The 22,890-nt window shown below is 39.0% G+C and overlaps 2 protein-coding genes across 2 annotated transcripts in view; one reads left to right on the top strand and one right to left on the bottom strand.

Moving 5' to 3' along the window:
- FAM111A (FAM111 trypsin like peptidase A) overlaps positions 1–22,890 on the bottom strand; it is a 212,724-nt gene that overhangs the window by 4,609 nt on the left and 185,225 nt on the right. The window lies entirely within an intron of this gene.
- On the top strand, positions 13,405–14,343 carry LOC309872882 (olfactory receptor 5AN1-like; the record flags this gene model as incomplete). Its single annotated transcript, XM_082747849.1, has 1 exon — positions 13,405–14,343. One exon carries the CDS (start codon positions 13,405–13,407, stop codon positions 14,341–14,343), a length of 939 nt encoding a protein of 312 aa, XP_082603975.1.

Raw genomic sequence — 22,890 nt, 5'->3', positions numbered from 1 at the left:
AATGCAGCATAACATCTTGGAAAGAACTTCAAAACAGAACCTAGAAATTACACTGACCATTAATAGAAGGCATGGTTGTACCACACCCCCTGGTAAGTCCTTTATAAGCATTATCCAATTTCATTCTCTCTACAAAGACCTCCTCTATGAAGTTGCTACTACTCTCAGTCCCATTTTATGGCAATTCTGAGGTGATAATCTTGAGGCTGGGAGAGGTAAATTTGTGCATGGTCACACAGTCACCAAGTGAGTTAATTGATATCAATTGTTTGGTATCAGTTTGCTTGATAACAACGAGTCAGGTTGTACCACGATAAGTCATGGTTCTGTCATGGATTAGTTTTACTGTTTTCCTGATTTCCTCTATTTCCTTGCTTACCCATAGGGATTAATGCCATGTCTTCCTCACAGGCTGCTGTGATGATTGGCTCTGGTCAGATAGTTGAGAAAATGTACAGATGTATATATCTGAAATGAAAGTGCTTTGTCCACAGGGAAATGCTCACATTTCTAACTTATTTTAATTAAGGTATTTCACCAGTTAGTATTTTACCAGTGTCATCTTGAGAAAATCTTAGCTCCTCTGGCTTTAGGTTCCTCGTCTGGTAATAGACAGTATCAGACTGAATGATTACTAGCTTCTTCCCAGCTCTACTGACTCTTCAGTGTCTTACAGAAAAGCTATAGTCATATGGACATGATTGGACTATTGGGGAAGTGGGGATTGGATCCAACAAGGGACATGGCAAAATGGGACATGAAATTAGGAGGGACAAAATCTCCCTGACAACCATGACTCCAGAGAACAAGTACCTAGAGGGTTTTCTCCCTCTAATTGTCTTTTATCCTATTATCTCTGCCCTTAACAATAACACATTTAAAAGGATCTCCAGTTGGCATCTCTCTTACTCAGAGTAGACAGCCTCTTTCGTGGCCAAAGAGTCCCATCTTGGAGAGCAATAGAATTCATCCAGAAAATTCCTTTGCAAAAGAAATAAGCAATTTCAGCCTTTGGCAAGACTTACATCTTCTTGTGGAATCTCAGTCGAGGTGAGAGGGAAAGCTTTGGTGAGAACAGTGGATTCTGTGCTGTCTTAATAGCCATATGATTCTTCTAGTAGGAGCTGTAGTGGAGCAAGTCTTATTTTCCTCAGTCTCTCCCATTCTTCACCACTTCCTCACTCCCATTCCTCTACTGTGGGCTCTTCCTAGGTTCTCTTTTTCCTTCCCAACTTCTCTGTACTTCATTGAAAAGAAGATTTAGATTAATCTCTAATCTAAAATTTTAGGGATTATTCAGGGATTATTATGAGGGATGAATATTGAGTTCCAGGTCTGCAATATCTTAAGGGTGTGATATTAAGCTCTGTCACCTTCTGTTTTTTTTTCTTTTTCACATGTAAAATGGGGGTTAATGGGATTATTTGTAAACTAAGGAAACAATGTTTATAAGAGCTAGCAAATTTTAGAATTTAATAATTGAGCACTGAGTTAAAAATAACACTTTACTGACATTCAGGGAAATTTCCCAGATCTCATATCCTCATCTAGATTTTCCAACTTTATCCATCCCAAGGATGTGGGAATTTTCTTTTCTTTAAGGAATCTGTTGTTATAATAATATTATTTAATTTGATTTCCATGTTAATATAGAGCTTCGATTGATCATTTCTGAGTAGCAAAAGACAGCCAGGTTAGTAAATAACGATCTAACAAAGTACTCATGTACATTCCACTGACTTTTGGAAATACTTCACATAGTTCTCTGTGGTCATCTTTGGAGCCCCTGCAGGTCTGGGGGCACTGGTGTGGGAACACAGATGAGATGCCTCACTTCAAGGCATTGCTGGTCTGTCTCTTTTAAACTTTCTTTCATTTTTTTTTAACTTACATTGTTCTACTTCATTGCAACATCTTAGTTATCTTTACCTGATTTTGAACATCTGGGAATCAGGAACACAACCTTAGGAAGTGGCCATGTCCTCAGGAATCAGAACAGGAAAAGTTTTGTTTAGCTAGATGCACATAATAAAATATCCAATTAATATTTACATCAGTCACCATTCCTTTAACTTGTCTTGGGAAATGGTGGACACATGCAAAAACTTAACCAAAAAGTAAATTTTCCCCCTTTTCCTATAGCTTACCAAAGTTTAAGAAGATACATTTTGGATCACTTTCAAATTCTCTAGACGCCCATTTATCCTACCATCAAACTGTGGGTGAATTCCTAAGATAATTCTCTTGTGACCTTTGGACAATCTTCCTAAAGGCAGATGTCTGGAAAGAAGAATACGAATGCCGCTTGGAACAGATGTTAACCTGTAGAAAGTCTTGGGTAAACGGGTCATCCAGAGACCCAGCTGAGAACCTCGAAGGGATAAAAGTCCCTTTGCCATTTGAGCAAAATCCAGAGGGAGGAGGTGGAAGTACCCTATAGGAATCTGGGGGAAGGAAGCTCTGAACAGAGAGAACAATGAAGAGATAGTGAAGGAGTCAAATTTGAACATCTGGGAATCAGGAGCCGCACAGAATCGGGTCAAATGGGAGCTGTGGATAAAAGGCAGATGGAAGAGAAGAAGAACAGCAATTCTGGAAACAGAAAAACAACCACTTTCTGAAAGGTAGGACCGGCGGAGAAGTGAATCCAAAGCGACGGGAAGATAGACCCCGGGGGGAGGGGCCGGCTCCCGGCAAGCGGCGGAGCAACAGCGCACAAAATCAGGACTTTTAAAAGTCTGTTCCGCTGAGGGACATCGCTCCAGAGGCTAAACTGGGGCAAAGCCCACGCGGGGTCAGCGTGGCCTCAGGTCCCGCAGGGTCACAGAAGGATCGGGGGTGTCTGACTGTCGCAGAGCTTGCGGGTATTGGAACGGGAAAGCCGGCTACAGAGACAGAGCCGACAGTAAGCTCGCAGCTCGGGGTGACCTTGAACCGGTCGCAGGCTCGGTGAGCTCAGAGCGCGGCCGGAGGTCAGGCAGACGGGAGTAACTGAGCGCGGTTCTCTGGGCGCGCACTGAGGAGTGCGGCCCTGGGCTCTCGGCTCCTCCGGGGCCGGAGACCAGGAGGCCGCCATTTGTATTCCCATCCTCCGGAACTCTACGGAAAGCGCTCAGGGAACAAAAGCTCCTGAAAGCAAACCCGAGCGGATTACTCACCCCGGCCCCGGGTAAAAGCGGTGCAATTCCGCCTGGAGCAAAGACACTTGAGAATCACTACAACAGGCCCCTCCCCCAGAAGATCAACAAGAAATCCAGCCAAGACCAAGTTCACCTACCAACGAGTGCAGTTTCAATACCAAGGAGAGCAGCAGAATTCTAGAGGAGGAGAGAGCCAAGCACGGAACTCATGGCTTTTTCCCTGTGATTTTTTTTAGTCTTGTGGTTAATTTAATTTAATTTTTTTCTTTTTCTTTCTTTCTTTTTTTTTTTTTTTTTTTGCCTTCGGGTAAAATTTTTTTTTTTTTAACTGTTACCTTTTTCTTTTTTAACGATTTTTTACTAGTTTATCTAATACATATATTTTTTTTCTTTTTTATATTTTTCTTAGGTGTTTTCTTTTTTTAAAAAATTCTTTTTTTTTCCTCTTTTTTCTTTTTTTTTATTGTTTCCTTTTTGAACCACTTTTTATCCCCTTTCTCCCCCCTCACGATTTTGGATCTCTTCTAATTTGGTTAAAGCATATTTTCCTGGGGTTGTTGCCACCCTTTTAGTATTTTACTTGCCCCTTCATATACTCTTATCTGGACAAAATGACAAGACGGAAAAATTCAACACAAAAAAAAGAACAAGAGGCAGTACCGAAGGCTAGGGACCTAATCAATACAGACATTGGTAATATGTCAGACCTAGAGTTCAGAATGACAATTCTCAAGGTTCTAGCCGGGCTCGAAAAAGGCATGGAAGATATTAGAGAAACCCTCTCGAGAGATATAAAAGCCCTTTCTGGAGAAATAAAAGAACTAAAATCTAACCAAGTTGAAATCAAAAAAGCTATTAATGAGGTGCAATCAAAAATGGAGGCTCTCACTGCTAGGATAAATGAGGCAGAAGAAAGAATTAGTGATATAGAAGACCAAATGACAGAGAATAAAGAAGCTGAGCAAAAGAGGGACAAACAGCTACTGGACCACGAGGGGAGAATTCAAGAGATAAGTGACACCATAAGACGAAACAACATTAGAATAATTGGGATTCCAGAAGAAGAAGAAAGAGAGAGGGGAGCAGAAGGTATACTAGAGAGAATTATTGGGGAGAATTTCCCCAATATGGCAAAGGGAACAAGCATCAAAATTCAGGAGGTTCAGAGAACGCCCCTCAAAATCAATAAGAATAGGCCCACACCCCGTCACCTAATAGTAAAATTTACAAGTCTCAGTGACAAAGAGAAAATCCTGAAAGCAGCCCGGGAAAAGAAGTCTGTAACATACAATGGTAAAAATATTAGATTGGCAGCTGACTTATCCACAGAGACCTGGCAGGCCAGAAAGAGCTGGCATGATATTTTCAGAGCACTAAATGAGAAAAACATGCAGCCCAGAATACTATATCCAGCTAGGCTATCATTGAAAATAGAAGGAGAGATTAAAAGCTTCCAGGACAAATAAAAACTGAAAGAATTTGCAAACACCAAACCAGCTCTACAGGAAATCTTGAAAGGGGTCCTCTAAACAAAGAGAGATCCTACAAGTGGTAGATCAGAAAGGAACAGAGACCATATACAGTAACAGCCACCTTACAGGCAATACAATGGCCCTAAATTCATATCTCTCAATAGTTACCCTGAATGTTAATGGGCTAAATGCCCCTGTCAAAAGACACAGGGTATCAGAATGGATAAAAAAACAAAACCCATCTATATGTTGCCTCCAAGAAACACATTTTAAGCCCGAAGACACCTCCAGATTTAAAGTGAGGGGGTGGAAAAGAATTTACCATGCCAATGGACATCAGAAGAAAGCAGGAGTGGCAATCCTTATATCAGAACAATTAGATTTTAAGCCAAAAACTATAATAAGAGATGAGGAAGGACACTATATCATACTCAAAGGGTCTGTCCAACAAGAAGATTTAACAATTTTAAATATCTATGCCCCCAACGTGGGAGCAGCCAACTATATAAACCAATTAATAACAAAATCAAAGAAACACATCAACAATAATACAATAATAGTTGGGGACTTTAACACTCCCCTCACTGAAATGGACAGATCATCCAAGCAAAAGATCAGCAAGGAAATAAAGGCCTTAAAGGACACACTGGACCAGATGGACATCACAGATATATTCAGAACATTTCATTCCAAAGCAACAGAATACACATTCTTCTCTAGTGCACATGGAACATTCTCCAGAATAGATCACATCCTCGGTCCTAAATCAGGACTCAACCAGTATCAAAAGATTGGGATCATTCCCTGCATATTTTCAGACCACAATGCTCTAAAGCTAGAACTCAACCACAAAAGGAAGTTTGAAAAGAACCAAAATACATGGAGACTAAACAGCATCCTTCTAAAGAATGAATGGGTCAACCGGGAAATTAAAGAAGAATTGAAAAAAATCATGGAAACAAATGATAATGAAAATACAACGGTTCAAAATCTGTGGGACACAACAAAGGCAGTCCTGAGAGGAAAATATATAGCGGTACAAGCCTTTCACAAGAAACAAGAAAGGTCTCAGGTACACAATCTAACCCTACACCTAAGGAGCTGGAAAAAGAACAAGAAAGAAACCCTAAGCCTAGCAGGAGAAGAGAAATCATAAAGATCAGAGCAAAAATCAATGAAATAGAAACCAAAAAAACAATAGAACAAATCAACGAAAGTAGGAGCTGGTTCTTTGAAAGAATTAATAAAATTGATAAACCCCTGGCCCGACTTATCAAAAACAAAAGAGAAAGGACCCAAATAAATAAAATCATGAATGAAAGAGGAGAGATCACAACTAACACCAAAGAAATACAAACAGTTATCAGAACATACTATGAGCAACTCTACGGCAATAAATTTGACAATCTGGAAGAAATGGATGCATTCCTAGAAACATATAAACTACCACAACTGAACCAGGAAGAAATAGAAAGCCTGAACAGACCCATAACCAGTAAGGAGATTGAAACAGTCATTAAAAATCTCCAAATAAACAAAAGCCCAGGGCCAGATGGCTTTCCGGGGGAATTCTACCAAACATTTAAAGAAGAACTAATTCCTATTCTCCTGAAACTGTTCCAAAAAATAGCAATGGAAGGAAAACTTCCAAACGCATTTTATGAGGCCAGCATCACCTTGATCCCAAAACCAGGCAAGGATCCCACCAAAAAAGAGAGCTATAGACCAATATCCTTGATGAACACAGATGCGAAAATACTCAACAAAATACTAGGCAATAGGATTCAACAGTACATTAAAAAGATTATTCACCACGACCAAGTGGGATTTATTCCAGGGCTGCAAGGTTGGTTCAACATCCGCAAATCAGACAATGTGATACAACACATCAATAAAAGTAAGAACAAGAACCATATGATACTCTCAATAGATGCTGAAAAAGCATTTGACAAAGTACAACATCCCTTCCTGATCAAAACTCTTCAAAGTGTAGGGATAGAGGGCACATACCTCAATATCATCAAAGCCATCTATGAAAAACCCACCGCAAATATCATTCTCAATGGAGAAAAACTGAAAGCTTTTCCGCTAAGGTCAGGAACACGGCAGGGATGTCCATTATCACCACTGCTATTCAACATAGTACTAGAGGTCCTAGCCTCAGCAATCAGACAACAAAAGGAAATTAAAGGCATCCAAATCGGCAAAGAAGAAGTCAAATTATCACTCTTCGCAGATGATATGATACTATATGTGGAAAACCCAAAAGACTCCACTCCAAAACTGCTAGAACTTATACAGGAATTCAGTAAAGTGTCAGGATATAAAATCAATGCACAGAAATCAGTTGCATTTCTCTACACCAACAGCAAGACAGAAGAAAGGGAAATTAAGGAGTCAATCCCATTTACAATGGCACCCAAAACCATAAGATACCTAGGAATAAACCTAACCAAAGAGACACAGAATCTATACTCAGAAAACTATAAAGTACTCATGAAAGAAATTGAGGAAGACACAAAGAAATGGAAAAATGTTCCATGCTCCTGGATTGGAAGAATAAATATTGTGAAAATGTCTATGTTACCTAAAGCAATCTACACATTTAATGCAATTCCTATCAAAGTACCATCCATCTTTTTCAAAGAAATGGAACAAATAATTCTAAAATTTATATGGAACCAGAAAAGTCCTCGAATAGCTAAAGGGATATTGAAAAAGAAAGCCAACGTTGGTGGCATCACAATTCCGGACTTCAAGCTCTATTACAAAGCTGTCATCATCAAGACAGCATGGTCCTGGCACAAAAACAGACCCATAGATCAATGGAACAGAATAGAGAGCCCAGAAATAGACCCTCAACTCTATGGTCAACTAATCTTCGACAAAGCAGGAAAGAATGTCCAATGGAAAAAAGACAGCCTCTTCAATAAATGGTGCTGGGAAAATTGGACAGCCACATGCAGAAAAATGAAATTGGACCATTTCCTTACACCAAACACGAAAATAGACTCAAAATGGATGAAGGACCTCAATGTGCGAAAGGAATCCATCAAAATCCTTGAGGAGAACACAGGCAGAAACCTCTTCGACCTCAGCCGCAGCAACATCTTCCTAGGAACAACGCAAAAGGCAAGGGAAGCAAGGGCAAAAATGAACTATTGGGATTTCATCAAGATCAAAAGCTTTTGCACAGCAAAGGAAACAGTTCACAAAACCAAAAGACAACTGACAGAATGGGAGAAGATATTTGCAAACGACATATCAGATAAAGGACTAGTGTCCAGAATCTATAAAGAACTTAGCAAACTCAACACTCAAATAACAAATAATCCAATCAAGAAATGGGCAGAGGACATGAACAGACATTTCTGCAAAGAAGACATCCAGATGGCCAACAGACACATGAAAAAGTGCTCCATATCACTCGGCATCAGGGAAATACAAATCAAAACCACAATGAGATATCACCTCACACCAGTCAGAATGGCTAAAATCAACAAGTCAGGAAATGACAGATGCTGGCGAGGATGCGGAGAAAGGGGAACCCTCCTACACTGTTGGTGGGAATGCAAGCTGGTGCAACCTCTCTGGAAAACAGCATGGAGGTTCCTCAAAATGTTGAAAATAGAACTGCCCTATGACCCAGCAATTGCACTATTGGGTATTTACCCTAAAGATACAAACGTAGTGATCCAAAGGGGCACGTGTACTCGAATATTTATAGCAGCAATGTCCACAATAGCCAAACTATGGAAAGAACCTAGATGTCCATCAACAGATGAATGGATCAAGAAGATGTGGTATATATACACAATGGAATACTATGCAGCCATCAAAAGAAATGAAATCTTGCCATTTGCGACAACATGGATGGAACTAGAGCGTATCATGCTTAGGGAAATAAGTCAAGCGGAGAAAGACAACTATCATATGATCTCCCTGATATGAGGAAGTGGTGATGCAACATGGGGGCTTAAGTGGGTACGAGAAGAATAAATGAAAGAAGATGGGATTGGGAGGGAGACAAACCATAAGTGACTCTTAATCTCACAAAACAAACTGAGGGTTGCTGGGGGGAGGGGGCTTGGGAGAAGAGGGTGGTATTATGGACATTGGGGAGGGTATGTGTTTTGGTGAGTGCTGTGAAGTGTGTAAACCTGGTGATTCACAGACCTGTACCCCTGGGGATAAAAATATATGTTTATAAAAAATAAAAAATTATATTAAAAAAAAAAGAAGATACATTTTGTCATGAATTAGTAGAACAATCCGCAATTCCTAATTTTGGGGGAATGATGAGTCACAGTAAATACTTTTGCCTCTGGTTGCTCTGTCATCAGAATGTGATAAGAAAGTGAAGAGTTTTACTGCAAGTGATTGATCAGAAGCTTCACTTCTTTTCACTGAATGATTATGTTGGTGTGCTGGGGTATGTTGTGCATGAGAGTTTATGTTTTTAGAATATTTTCTTTGACTCCAATTCATCCTGGATAAAATATGGAGAAGTTTTATATTGGCCACACTTTAGGAGTCAACAGAAAGGTTTCCAAGTTCATAAAAGTATAACTGAAATGAAGAAGGTAATTTTAGTTTTGCTTCCAAAAGTGGGTAAAAGCACCATTTGTTCACCATGTATTTGTTCAGTAACACAAATATTCGTATACAAGGTGCTTATTGGTAATAGTGAAACATGTCCACTAGACCATGCACTGTACGGAGCTTCATCAGCTCAGAGTTCCTGGTGGTGGTGGCCCATGAAAAGCAGCATCAGAAGTTTACACTCCAGCTGACTGGGAGATAACAGAGTAATACCAGATAGAAAGAAATGCAATTATTGACTAATGATATTCTTGAGTCTTGACTTAGAGAACATCTAATTTAGAAAATAATTTATGTGAAGAGCTCCTTGATATTTCAGTGTTAGTTTGCTTTATTTTTCTTTCACAGAGCAGAATGATAATGGAGATGATAGTTGCTAACATTTATTGAGCCCTTACTGTTTTTTTTAATTAATTTTTTATTTTTTATAAACATATATTTTTATCCCCTGGGGTACAGGTCTGCGAATCACCAGGTTTACACACTTCACAGCACTCACCAAAGCACATACCCTCCGCAATGTCCATAATCCCACCCCTTACTGTTTTAAGCACTTTATGTCAATCAGTCCTTGCAGCAACCCTCTGAGGTAGTGAGTACTATTAGTGCCATTTATAGATGAGGCAACTGAGGCACAGAGGGGTTAACAACTTGCTAAGGGTGACACAGCCAGTAGGTAAAAGCCAGGAAATTCTGAAAGTCTGTTTTCTCTGTCATTCTTTCTCCATTTCATTTCCCTGTCCCCTCTCCCTTTATGTCTTACTCTGTGGATTTATATTTCATAATAGCTTTAGATCCTATAAATATATGGGTTGTTGGAAATAATTGATCAAACACTGAAAGGTTTAAAGAAGGAAACCAGAATCACACCATTCATTACTTCAGGCAGTTTTATTTGTCTCCTGTGTTTGTATGTGTGGGTGAGAGAGAAATAAGGACAGAGACAGAGATACTGAGAGACAGAGATGTTATATAAAGCAAAAATATTTTACTTTCTGGAAGGTAGAATCATTTTGTACCCCCATCATTAGCAAATATGAGTGCCCTATCCCATGATTTATGCCTTTTATATTAAAGGCATTAGTATATTGTCTTTTTTGTGCTTTGTAACTATTTTTCCCTAATCAATTGTATTTTAACTTGTGGCTTTTCCATAAGAAATTAAAAATAGAGCTCCCCTATGACCCTGCAATTGCACTGCTAGGTTTTTACCCCAAAGGTACAGATGTAGTGAGAAGAAGGGCCACCTCTACCCCAATGTTCATAGCAGTAGTGGCCACAGTCACCAAACTGTGGAAAGAACCAAGGTGCCCTTCAATGGATGAATGGATAAGGATGTGGTCCATATATACAATGGAGTATTATGCCTCCATCAGAAAGGATGAACACCCAACTTTGTATCAACATGGACAGGACTGGAAGGGATTATGCTGAGTGAAATAAGTCAAGCAGAGAGTCAATTATCATATAATTTCACTTATCTGTGGAGCATAAGAAATAGCACGGAGGACATGGGGAGATGGAGAGGAGAAGGCAGTTGGGGGAAATTGGAGGGGGAGATGAACCATGAGAGACTGTGGACTCTGAGAAACCAACTGAGGGTTTTGGAGGGGAGGAGAGTGGGTGGTTGGATGAACCTGGTGGTGGGTATGGAGGGCACATACTGCATGGAGTACTGGGTGTGATACGTAAACAATGAATTCTGGAACACTGAAAAGAAATTTTAAAAAATGTCTGGAGAAGGGCACCTCTCAGTTGCTCAGTTGGTGAAGCATCCAAATCTTGATTTCAGCTCAGGTCTTGATCTCGGGGTTGTGGGTTCAGTCCCATAATTTGGCTCCATACTGGGTGTGGGGCCTACTTTAAAAATATCTGGACAAATAAACACTAAGATGTTAAAAAAAAAGAAGTATTTTCCTTAAGTGGATTCTTGTCACATAACCGAGTTTTAAATTGTTACATATTTCTTTTATAGTTTCTGTTTCTGATATTATGTTTCATACATTTTGCCACACACCAAGATTACAGAAATGCTTATCAATTTAAAATACTAATTTTATCATGTTTATATTCTTAATTATATTCAAATTTTTCTAAAATATGTATAAGGTCTTTTGACACATGTCTATTTTCATAGGCATAGTGAATGATCAATGTTCCTAATACTTTTTAATATTTGAAAGTTCATGTATTTTTAATTATTCATATTTTTTCAAAAATTTCTTAGCTGTTCTCATTGATATACTCCTTCATAACAAGGAAGGACAGTCAGTTATGGAGCATAGGCTATAGTTGCAATCTGTTATGAATCTGTTAGTGAGCTCTAACTGGATGACTGTAACAATGAAATTTAACATATACCTATGTGATACTTGGTAATTAAAAATACATAGTTTTCCTTTGCATCAGGGTTATAGTTTGATGCTGGTTGTCAGTTGACCAAGTGTATTCAAACTCAAACAAACTAAATAGAAAATTGTTTATGCGCTTTGTGTCTTCATGGCCCCGGATGGTTTGATTTGTTTCTACATGAGGTTTGAATCTACATCTGCCTAGAGGTAATGATTCCTCACTGTCTACAAGTTTGTGATGCCCAGGAAATCCCTCAAATTAACCCATACAACTATAACACTGATGATATTCCTAACCATGGGTACAGCTGTCATTCATGGTTAACTGTAACAAATCCCTGATAATAATAGCCAACACCTATTGAACTATTACTCTGTACAGAATTGTGTACTGAGCATCTCCATGAATTTTCTTGTAACTGTCCTAGTAATTTTATCATCCAGAGGCTCTTAATGTCCTCACTTCATTTTGAGCAAATCAATGTTACTGTGTTTAAGCTATTGGGACAAGTTCATAAAGAGGTTACTAGACAAAACTCCAAAGTCTGAACATTTAGCCACCATACCATGTTGTTTCTCAAGTAGTAAAGTACCCTAATTGGGAGGTCAATAGTGATCTGTACTGCTTTCCCATTGGTATACTTAGTACAAAGATTTCCCTAAGAAGACTTCTTCCATAACTTTACTGGATACATATACTGTGCCTCAAGAAAATATTATCAGAGTGATAAGTTATTATATAGTTTTCCAGGGCAGTTAGAAGATGATATATTTACTGTATTCATATAAAGTTTGTGAAATTATTACAAAGAGATTAAATAGCTTTTCCTAAAGATAAAAAAGGAAATTTCAAAACATTACCTAGATGGCCATGTGGGCCTGAAGGGCTATCTCAGTTTTAATCTAGAGTGATCCCACTTATGTTCTAGTAAAACTGGTTATATAGTGCATTATCAAAGGTTTTTAAAAAAAACTTTTGATGAATGATCTCTGTAATATTCACACCATTTGCATTATTTTGCTTCTTAGTCAAATTCAAACATATCTCTTTAATTTTCATGAGACTTCATGAAATATTTGAGAACCTGAAGCACTTTTTTTTTTTCCAACACAGTCTTTTTTTTTTTTTTAACTTTTTTTTTTTTTAACTTTTTATTTTTTATAAACATATATTTTTATCCCCAGGGGTACAGGTCTGTGAATCACCAGGTTTACACACTTCACAGCACTCACCAAAGCACATACCCTCCCCAATGTCCATAATCCCACCCCCTTCTCCCAAACCCCCTCCCCCCAGCAACCCTCAGTTTGTTTTGTGAGATTAAGAGTCACTTATGGTTTGTCTCCCTCCCAATCCCATCTTGTTTCATTTATTCTTCTCCTACCCACTTAAGCCTCCATGTTGCATCACCACTTCCTCATATCAGGGAGATCATATGATAGTTGTCTTTCTCTGCTTGACTTATTTCGCTAAGCATGATACGCTCTAGTTCCATCCATGTTGTCGCAAATGGCAAGATTTCATTTCTTTTGATGGCTGCATAGTATTCCATTGTGTATATATACCACATCTTCTTGATCCATTCATCTTCTTTTTTAAATTTTAATTCTATTAGCCAACATATAACACATCATTATTTAGAGGCACTTTTAAAAACACACTTCTTGACAATTTGAGATGAAGAGCTGGGTCTTTTCATTAGGACAGTGAGACATTGGTTCTTTCCAGCACTCCGTGGAGGGAAAAAACAGCTCATATGGGAATTGTAATACTGTCATCTCACCTGAGTCAGCAGTGCATTCTCTTCTCTCTTTCCTGATTTTAGAAGCAGCAAGCCAATGATTGCGGGAGGAAATATGACACAGATCACCTATTTCATCCTTTTGGGATTCTCTGATTTTCCCAGAATCCTAGCAGTGCTCTTTGTTGTATTCCTGCTGATCTACATTTTGACTCTGACTTGGAACCTGTGCCTCATCATCTTAATAAGGATGGAATCTCACCTCCACACACCCATGTACTTCTTCCTCAGTAATCTGTCCTTCATAGATATCTGCTATGTGACCTCTATAGCTCCCAAGATGCTCTCCAACTTTTTCCAAGAGCAGCAGACCATCACCTTTGTGGGTTGTGCTGTCCAGTACTTTGTCTTTGCAACCATGGCACTGAGTGAGTCTTGTCTCATGACAGCCATGGCTTATGACCGATATAGTGCCATTTGCAATCCACTTCTCTATTCATCCATCATGTCACCCACCCTGTGTATTCGGATGGTGCTGGGATCCTATTTGGCTGGACTCTCTGCTTCTATGTCCCAGTTGTGTAGCATTTTTCAGCTCCACTTTTGTGGGCCTAATGTCATCAAGCACTTCTTCTGTGACATACCCCAACTGATAATCCTGTCCTGCACTGATACTTTCTTTGTGAGACTATTGATTGCTATATTATCAATGTTCTTTGGGATAATAAATGCCCTCATTATCATGATATCCTATGTTTATATTGTCAACTCCATCATGAAGATCACTTCAGCTAAAGGTAGGTCCAAGGCTTTCAACACTTGTGCTTCTCATCTGACAGCGGTTTCCCTCTTCTACACCTCAAGTATCTCTGTCTATTTGAGTTCCAGCTCTGGTGGTTCCTCCAGTTTTGACAGATTTGCATCAGTATTCTGCACTGTAGCCATTCCCATGTTAAATCCCTTGATTTACAGTCTGAGGAACAAGGAAATCAAAGATGCCTTGAAGAGGTTACAAAAGAAGAGATGGTTTTGCTGAGGTTATGTCCAGATTTGTCCTCTCAGAAACCTTAATCCCCAGTAACATGCAGAGGAATGGACTCTAACAAAATACAAACTGCCTTAATATAAACAAAGGTTATTTAGGGACAGGTAATATGCCAAATGGACTGAGAGCTGACTTGATTCTACACAAGCACAATACATTTAAGTCTAGGAGGTTCATACTTTCACCCTGCATGAGGAGTGGCCTCATTATTCATTAGTAATCTGCAAGTGGGGGTACCTGGGTGGCTTAGTTGGTTAAGCATCTGCTTTCTGCTCAGGTTAGGATCCCAGGGTCCTGGGACTGAGTCCCATGTCAGGGGTTTCTGCTCAGTAGGGACCTGAATCTCCCTCTTCCTCTGTACGTCCTCCTGCTTATGTTCTCTCTCTCTCTCTCTCTCAAGTAAATAATTAAAATCTTTAAAATAATCCACATGTATTTGTAAAATGTTGAAGTTTAGAAACTCATTACTTCTCTTTGCTTCAGATATTGAGCCTTGTTCAATCTCAGACATCTGACTGTAAAGGAGTGATACCTGACAGAGGCCCAAGGTGTACAGAGACCTTTTCTCCCAAATATTTTGATGCAGCATAATCCAGACATGAAGGTGATTGAGGTTTATCCTGTGTATCTGGTCATAATGGGAAAAAATGGAGGTGATGGGCCTTCAATAGAAACAATCAAAAACTAGTGATATATTGTATTGTGACTAACATAATGTAAAAAAAAATTACTGGGGGGAGGGGGTTTTGGGAGAAGGGGGTGGGATTATGGACATTTGGGAGGGTATGTGCTTTGGTGAGTGCTGTGAAGTGTGTAAACCTGGTGATTCACAGACCTGTACCCCTGGGGATAAAAATATATGTTTATAAAAAATAAAAAATTTAAAAAAAATAGATTATAGCCCAGTTCTCTCTGGGCTCAACAATTAAGTGGCTCCCCTAAACTTCTCATATTGTCACTAGATGCTGAAATGTATTCTAAAATGTGAATCTTTTAGTAAAGATTTCTTTTTTTCTACTGAAAAAAAAAATTAAAAAAAAAATAAAGACATCCCTGATTTCAAGCATTACTACAAAGCCTTGATCACCAAGACAGCATGGTACTGGCATAAAAACAGACACATAGACCAGTGGAACAGAGTAGAGCCCAGATATGGACCCTCAGCTCTATGGTCAATTAATCTTTGACAAAACGGGAAAAAATATACAGTGGAAAAAAGACAGTCTCTTCAATAAATGGTGCTGGGAAAACTGAACAGCTATATGCAGAAGAATGAAACTCGACCATTTTCTTATACCATACACAAAGATAAATTCAAAACGGATAAAAGGACTCAACGTGAGACAGGAATCCATCAGAATCCTAGAGGAGAACATAGGCAGTAACCTCTTCGAAATCAGCCACAGCAACTTCTTTCAAGATATGTCTCCAAAGGCAAAGGAAACAAAAGCGAAGATGAACTTTTGGGACTTTATCAAGATCAAAAGCTTCTTCACAGCAAAGAAAACAGTCAACAAAACAAAGAGGCAAGCCAGGTAATGGGAGTAGATATTTGCAAATGACAGTACAGACAAAAGGTTGATACCCAGGATCTATAAAGAACTCCAGAAACTCAACATACACAATACAGACAATCAAAAAATTGGCAGAAGATATGAACAGACACTTCTCCAATGAAGACATACAAATGGCTACCAGACACATGAGAAAATGTTCTTCATGACTAGCCATCAAGGAGTTTCAAATTAAAAGCACATTGAGATACCACCTTACACCACTTAGAATGGCCAGAATAGCAATACAGGAAACAACATGTGTTGGAGAGGATGTGGAGAAAGGGGAACCCTCTTACACTGTTGGTGGGAATGCAAGTTGGTGCAGCCTCTTTGGAGAACAGTGTGTAGATTCCTTAAGAAATTAAAACTGGAGCTTCCCAATGACCCTGCAATTGCACTACTGGGAATCTAACCCAAAGATACAGATGTAGTGAAAAGAAGGGTCATCTGTACCCCAATGTTTATAGCAGCAATGGCCACAGTTGCCAAACTGTGGAAAGAACCAAGATGCCCTTCAATGGACTAATGGATAAGGAAGATGTGGTCCATATACATTATGGAGTATTATGCCTCCATCAGAAAGGATGAATACCCAACTTTTTTTTTTTTAAGATTTTATTTATTTATTTGACAGACAGAGATCACAAGTAGGCAGAGAGGCAGGCAGAGAGAGAGAGGGGGAAGCAGGCTCCCTGCAGAGCAGAGAGCCCGATGTGGAGCTCAACCCCAGGACCCTGGGATCATGACCCGAGCCGAAGGCAGAGGCGTTAACCCACTGAGCCACCCAGGCACCCCAATACCCAACTTTTGAAGCAACATGGACGGGACTGGAAGAGATTATGCTGAGTGAAGCAGAGAGAGTCAATTATCATATGGTTTCTCTTGTTTGTGGAACATAACAAATAGCATGGAGGACAAGGGGAGATGGAGAGGAGAAGGAAGTTGAGGGAAATTGGAAGGGGAGGTGAACCATAAGAGACTATGGGTTCTGAAAAACAACCTGAGGGTTTTTCAAAGGGCGGGGGGTGGGAGGTTGGGGGAATGAGGTGATGGGTATTGGAGAGGGCATGTATTGCATGGAGCACTGCGGGTGGTGCAAAAACAATGAATACTGTTTTGCTAAAAATAAATTAAAAATAAATAAATAAATAAAACCAGGGCTCAACCAATACCAAAAGATTGAGATTATTCCCTGTATATTCTCAGATCACAATGCTTTGAAACTAGAACTAAATCACAAGGAAAAGTTTGGAAGGAACTCAAACACCTGGAAGTTAAAGACCACCTTTCTTAAGAATGCTTGGATAAACCAGGAGATCAAAGAAGAACTTAAGCAATTCATGGAAACCAATGAGAATGAAGACACTTCAGTCCAAAACCTATGGGATACAGCAAAGGTGCTCCTAAGGGGGAAATACAGAGCCATCTAAGCCTTCCTCAAAAAAAAATGGAAAAATCCAAAATATGCCAGCTGGCTCTACACCTTAAAGAATTGGAGAATCAACAACAAATTAAGCCTACTCCACACACAAGAAGGGAAATAATCAAGGTTGGAGCAGAGATCAATGATATAGAAACTAGAGATACAGTAGAATACACCAATAAAACTAGAAGCTGGTTTTTTGAAAGAATCAATAAGGTAGATAAGCCATGGACCACACTAATCCAAAAGAAATGAGAGAAAGCCCAAATTAATGAAATTATGTATGAAAAGGGAGAGATTACAACTAAAACCATGGAAATAGAAACAATCATCAGAAGTTATTATCAACAGTTATATGCCAATAAGTTATGCAACCTAGATGAAATGGATGCATTCCTGGAAAACTATAAACTCCTAAAATTGAACCAGGAAGAAATTGACAACCTGAATAGACCGCCATCTAGTAACGAGATTGAAGCACTGATCAAAAACCTCCCCCAAAACAGCCCAGGACATGATGGATTTCCCTGGGCAATTTTACCAAACTATCAAAGAAGAAATAGCACCTATCCTCCTGAAGCTCTCTCAAAATATTGAAGCAGAAGGCAAACTTCCAGACTCTTTTTATGAAGCCAGCATTACCCTGATCCCCAAACCAGGCAAAGACCCCACCAAAAAGGAGAATTTCAGACCAATATCTCTGATGAATATGGATGCTAAGATTCTCAACAAGATCCTAGGAAACAGGATCCAACAGCACATTAAAAAGATTATCCACCATGACCAGGTGGGATTTATCCCTGGGTTGCAAGGGCAGTTCAACATTTGCAAAACAATCAGTGTAATATAACAAATCAATAAGAGAAGAGAGAAGAACCACCTGGTCCTCTCAACTGATGCAGGAAAAGCATTTGACAAAATCCAGCGTCCTTTCCTGATTAAAATGCTTCAAAGTATAGGGATAGAGGGAACATTCCTGAACTTCATCAAATCTAGCTATGAAAAACCCACAGTGAATATCATCCTCAGTGGGAAAGAGCTGACAGCGTTCTCTTTGAGATCAAGAACACAACGAGGATGCCCACTCTCACCACTTTTGTTCAACAGAGTATTAGAAACCCTAGCAATAGCAATCAGTCAACAAAGAGAAATAAAATGTATTCAAACTGGCAGTGAAGGACTTAAACCCTCTCTCTTCACAGATGATATGACACTTTATATGGAAAACCCAAAAGACTCTACGCCCAAACTATTAGGACTCATACAGCATTCAATAATGTGGCAGGATACAAAGTCAATGTACAGAAATCCGTTGCTTTCTTATACACTAACAATGAAAACATAGAAAGGAAAATTAGAGAATCAATTCCATTTACTATAGCACCAAGAACCAGAAGATACCTGGGAATAAACCTAACCAAAGAGGTAAAGGATCTGTACTCGAGGAACTACAGAACACTCATGAAAGAAATTGAAGAAGACACAAAAATATGGAAGACTATTCCATGCTCTTGGATTGGAAGAATAAACATTGTGAAAATGTCTATACTGCCTAGAGCAATCTATACTTTTAATACCTTTCGGATCAAAATTCCACTGGCATTTTTCAAAGAGCTGAAGCAAATAATCCAAAAATTTGTATGGAATCAGAGGAGAACCTGAATTGCTAAGGAAATGTTGAAAAAGAAAAACAAAACTGGGGGCATCATCATTTCAAGCTTTACTATAAAGCTGTGATCACCAAGACAGCAAGATACTGGCATAAAAACAGACACATAGACCAGTGGAACAGAGTAGAGAGTCCAGATATAGATCCTCAAGTCTATGGTCAAATAATCTCCAACAAAGCAGGAAAAAATATACAGTGGAAAAAAGTCTCTTCAATAAATGGTGCTGGGAAAATTGGACAGCTATATGTAGAAGAATGAAACTCGACCATTCTCTTACACCGTACACAAAGATAAACTCAAAATGGATAAAAGACCTCAAAGTGAGACAGGAATCCATCAGAATCCTAGAGGAGAACATAGGCAGTAACCTCTTCGATATCAGCCACTGCAACTTCTTTCAAGATATGTCTCTTAAGGCAAAGGAAACAAAAGTGAAAATGAACTTTTGGGACTTCATCAAGATCAAAAGTTTCTGCACAGCAATGGAAACAGTCAACAAAACAAAACAAAGAGCACCTTAACTTCTAAGACTTCCTCCTGGGCGATAGGCTCCCAGAAAACCTGTCTTTGAAAGTTGACTGGACCTACATCCATGAGACCCACAAGATGATAGCAAACATAGAAAGAGTTCTGAACTATAGATCCTCCAGAACTTAGCGCAGATGCAGCAGTCAGAAACACTCAACTTCTAGTCTTTTTTTTTAAAGGATCCTATATGCATATTATACAAGTTATATCATATAGGTCTAATTTAATACACACCTATGGGTGGACTGCCACATTCTCTGGAGACTGGGGAGGCTGTAGGCACTATCTCTGTGCTCTCCCTCTGCCCCATTCTAGGTTATTGCTATGTCTTAGAAGGGAGAATGTGCTAATATCTGATGTTCTGGATTTTATGGGTCCTGACTTGAAGATACTTCCCTTGATAGCCTGGCTCTCTTGGCTAGTGGGACTTGCATTCATGGATCCCACAGGAATGTGGCAAACAATGAAACAATCCTTAGTTGGCTGTCCCCCACCTCACCCCAGGCTTACTGCAGAGGGCATAGATAGAAACACCTATTTCCCAGTATTTCCCTGAAAGAGGACCACCTGTCCACTTTAGAAATGCTTCTTGAGTATCTGACTTCCAGTCACCCTGCATGTAGGTGCTGGCTGAGATCCTCCATTCTGAGACAGTGACAGGTCATGGCACAACCTCAACAATGGGGAGCCACTAAGAACAAAGAAAGCCATTTGGACAATCAGAGAGGTTTGAGAAACAATCATGACCTAGGGCCCAACTGGACAATATGTTTTATATCTTGCATGAGACTATTCTTTCAAGACTCGGAGAGGAGGCTTATTTATCTAATACACAGAAATCAACACAGAGAAGGAAAGTGAAAGAAAGAAATATGTTTTAAACAAAAGAACAGGTAGAACCCCATAAAGAGATTTTTTTTTAATTTTTAATTTTTTATTTTTTATAAACATATATTTTTATCCCCAGGGGTACAGGTCTGTGAATCACCAGGTTTACACACTTCACAGCACTCACCAAAGCACATACCCTCCCCAATGTCCATAATCCCACCCCCTTCTCCCAAACCCCCTCCCCCCAGCAACCCTCAGTTTGTTTTGTAAGATTAAGAGTCACTTATGGTTTGTCTCCCTCCCAATCCCATCTTGTTTCATTTATTCTTCTCCTACCCACTTAAGCCTCCATGTTGCATCACCACTTCCTCATATCAGGGAGATCATATGATAGTTGTCTTTCTCTGCTTGACTTATTTCGCTAAGCATGATATGCTCTAGTTCCATCCATGTTGTCGCAAATGGCAAGATTTCATTTCTTTTGATGGCTGCATAGTATTCCATTGTGTATATATACCACATCTTCTTGATCCATTCATCTGTTGATGGACATCTAGGTTCTTTCCATAGTTTGGCTATTGTGGACATTGCTGCTATAAACATTCGGGTGCATGTGCCCCTTTGGATCACTACATTTGTATCTTTAGGGTAAATACCCAATAGTGCAATTGCTGGGTCATAGGGCAGTTCTTTTTTCAACATTTTGAGGAACCTCCATGCTGTTTTCCAGAGTGGCTGCACCAGCTTGCATTCCCACCAACAGTGTAGGAGGGTTCCCCTTTCTCTGCATCCTCGCCAGCATCTGTCATTTCCTGACTTGTTGATTTTAGCCATTCTGACTGGTGTGAGGTGATATCTCATTGTGGTTTTGATTTGTATTTCCCTGATGCCGAGTGATATGGAGCACTTTTTCATGTGTCTGTTGGCCATCTGGGTGTCTTCTTTGCAGAAATGTCTGTTCATGTCCTCTGCCCATTTGAATGGGAGAAGATATTTGCAAACGACATATCAGATAAAGGACTAGTGTCCAGAATCTATAAAGAACTTAGCAAACTCAACACCCAAAGAACAAATAATCCAACCCATAAAGAGATTTTATTGACACAGAGATGAATGATTTATCTGATAAAGAGTTCAGATTATGGGCATAAAGATGGTTACCAATGTTAGGAGAGCAATGAAGAAACAAGTGAGAATTTCAACAGAGATAGAAAATATAAGAAATTACCAACAGAAATCACAGCACTGAGGAATGAATTAAGTGAACTGTAAAATTCAATAGAAAGGGTCAGCAGCATACCAGATGAAATGAAAGAAAGAACCAATGAAATCATAGGTAGGACAGTGGAAGTGATGGATGCTCCAATCAGAGGAGCAGTCAGATAAAGAAGGAAATAGAGTGAAGATAGCTTAAGGGATTTATAGGCTACCATCAAGCAGACCAATGTTTGCATTATAGAGGCCCCAAAGACTGGGCGGGGTGGGATGGCACTTATTTTAAGAAATTATGGCTGAGAATTTCCCTAACCTAGGAAAAGAAGCAGATATCTATATCCAGGAAGCCCAGAGTATTCTAAGTAATAAGTAATATGAATCCAAAGAGAACCACACTGACATATATTACAAATAAAATGTCACAAATTAAAGACGAGGAGTTAAACTTTAAAGCAGCAAGAGAAAAACAACTTTTATGTACAAGGAAACCTCCATTAAATTATCAGTAGATAGGTCAGCAGAAGCTTTCCAGGCCAGTGGTGTGGCACACTATATTCAAAGTGCTGAAAGAAGAAAACCTGCCAATCAAGAATTGTCTACCCAGATAAATCGTCCTTCATATTTGAAGGAGAGTTTCCAGACACACAAACCTAATGAATTCATCACCACTAGATTGCCTTTACAAAAAATGTAAAGGAGGACTTCAAGCAAAAACAAGATGTCACCAATTAGTAAGAAGAAACCATATGAAAATAAAATCTCATTGGAAAGGTAAATTAAATTTGGAATATTCTTATATGGTGAAAATGGAGGTATATCACTTAAAATGTAAAATGAGGGTTACAGACAAAAGTAAAAATAAAATGATTACAATAATATGGTAATGGGTACACATGATAAAAAGATATAAATTGTTGCATTAACAATATAAAATGTACTAATGTAGTTTTTAAAATTTTAAAAATTTTTTTAATTTCTTATATAGTTTTAAAATACATTTGAGCTTAAGTTGTTACCAGTTTAAAGTAGACCGTCGTAATGTGTTTTAGGTAAGCCTTGTGGTAATCACACATCCATACCTATAGTAAATCCACAAAAGATAAGGACAATGGAATCTAAATATACTACTACATGAAATCATCAAATAGAAAGGGAGAGAGCAAGACATCAAGAAACAAATGAATTACAAAACATGGCAAAAAAACAATGGACAAAATGCAGCATTAACCCACACTTGTTAATACGTTAATATTAAAGGACTAAATTCTCCAATCAAACATGTTGAGTGACTGAATGGATTAAAAAAAACAAGATA

The sequence above is a fragment of the Mustela nivalis genome, assembly GCF_964662115.1.
Source record: "Mustela nivalis genome assembly, chromosome: 9".
Classification (NCBI taxonomy): domain Eukaryota; kingdom Metazoa; phylum Chordata; class Mammalia; order Carnivora; family Mustelidae; genus Mustela; species Mustela nivalis.
Note: the sequence above shows the minus strand (reverse complement) of the source record. Positions and strands in the feature narration are given on the sequence as shown.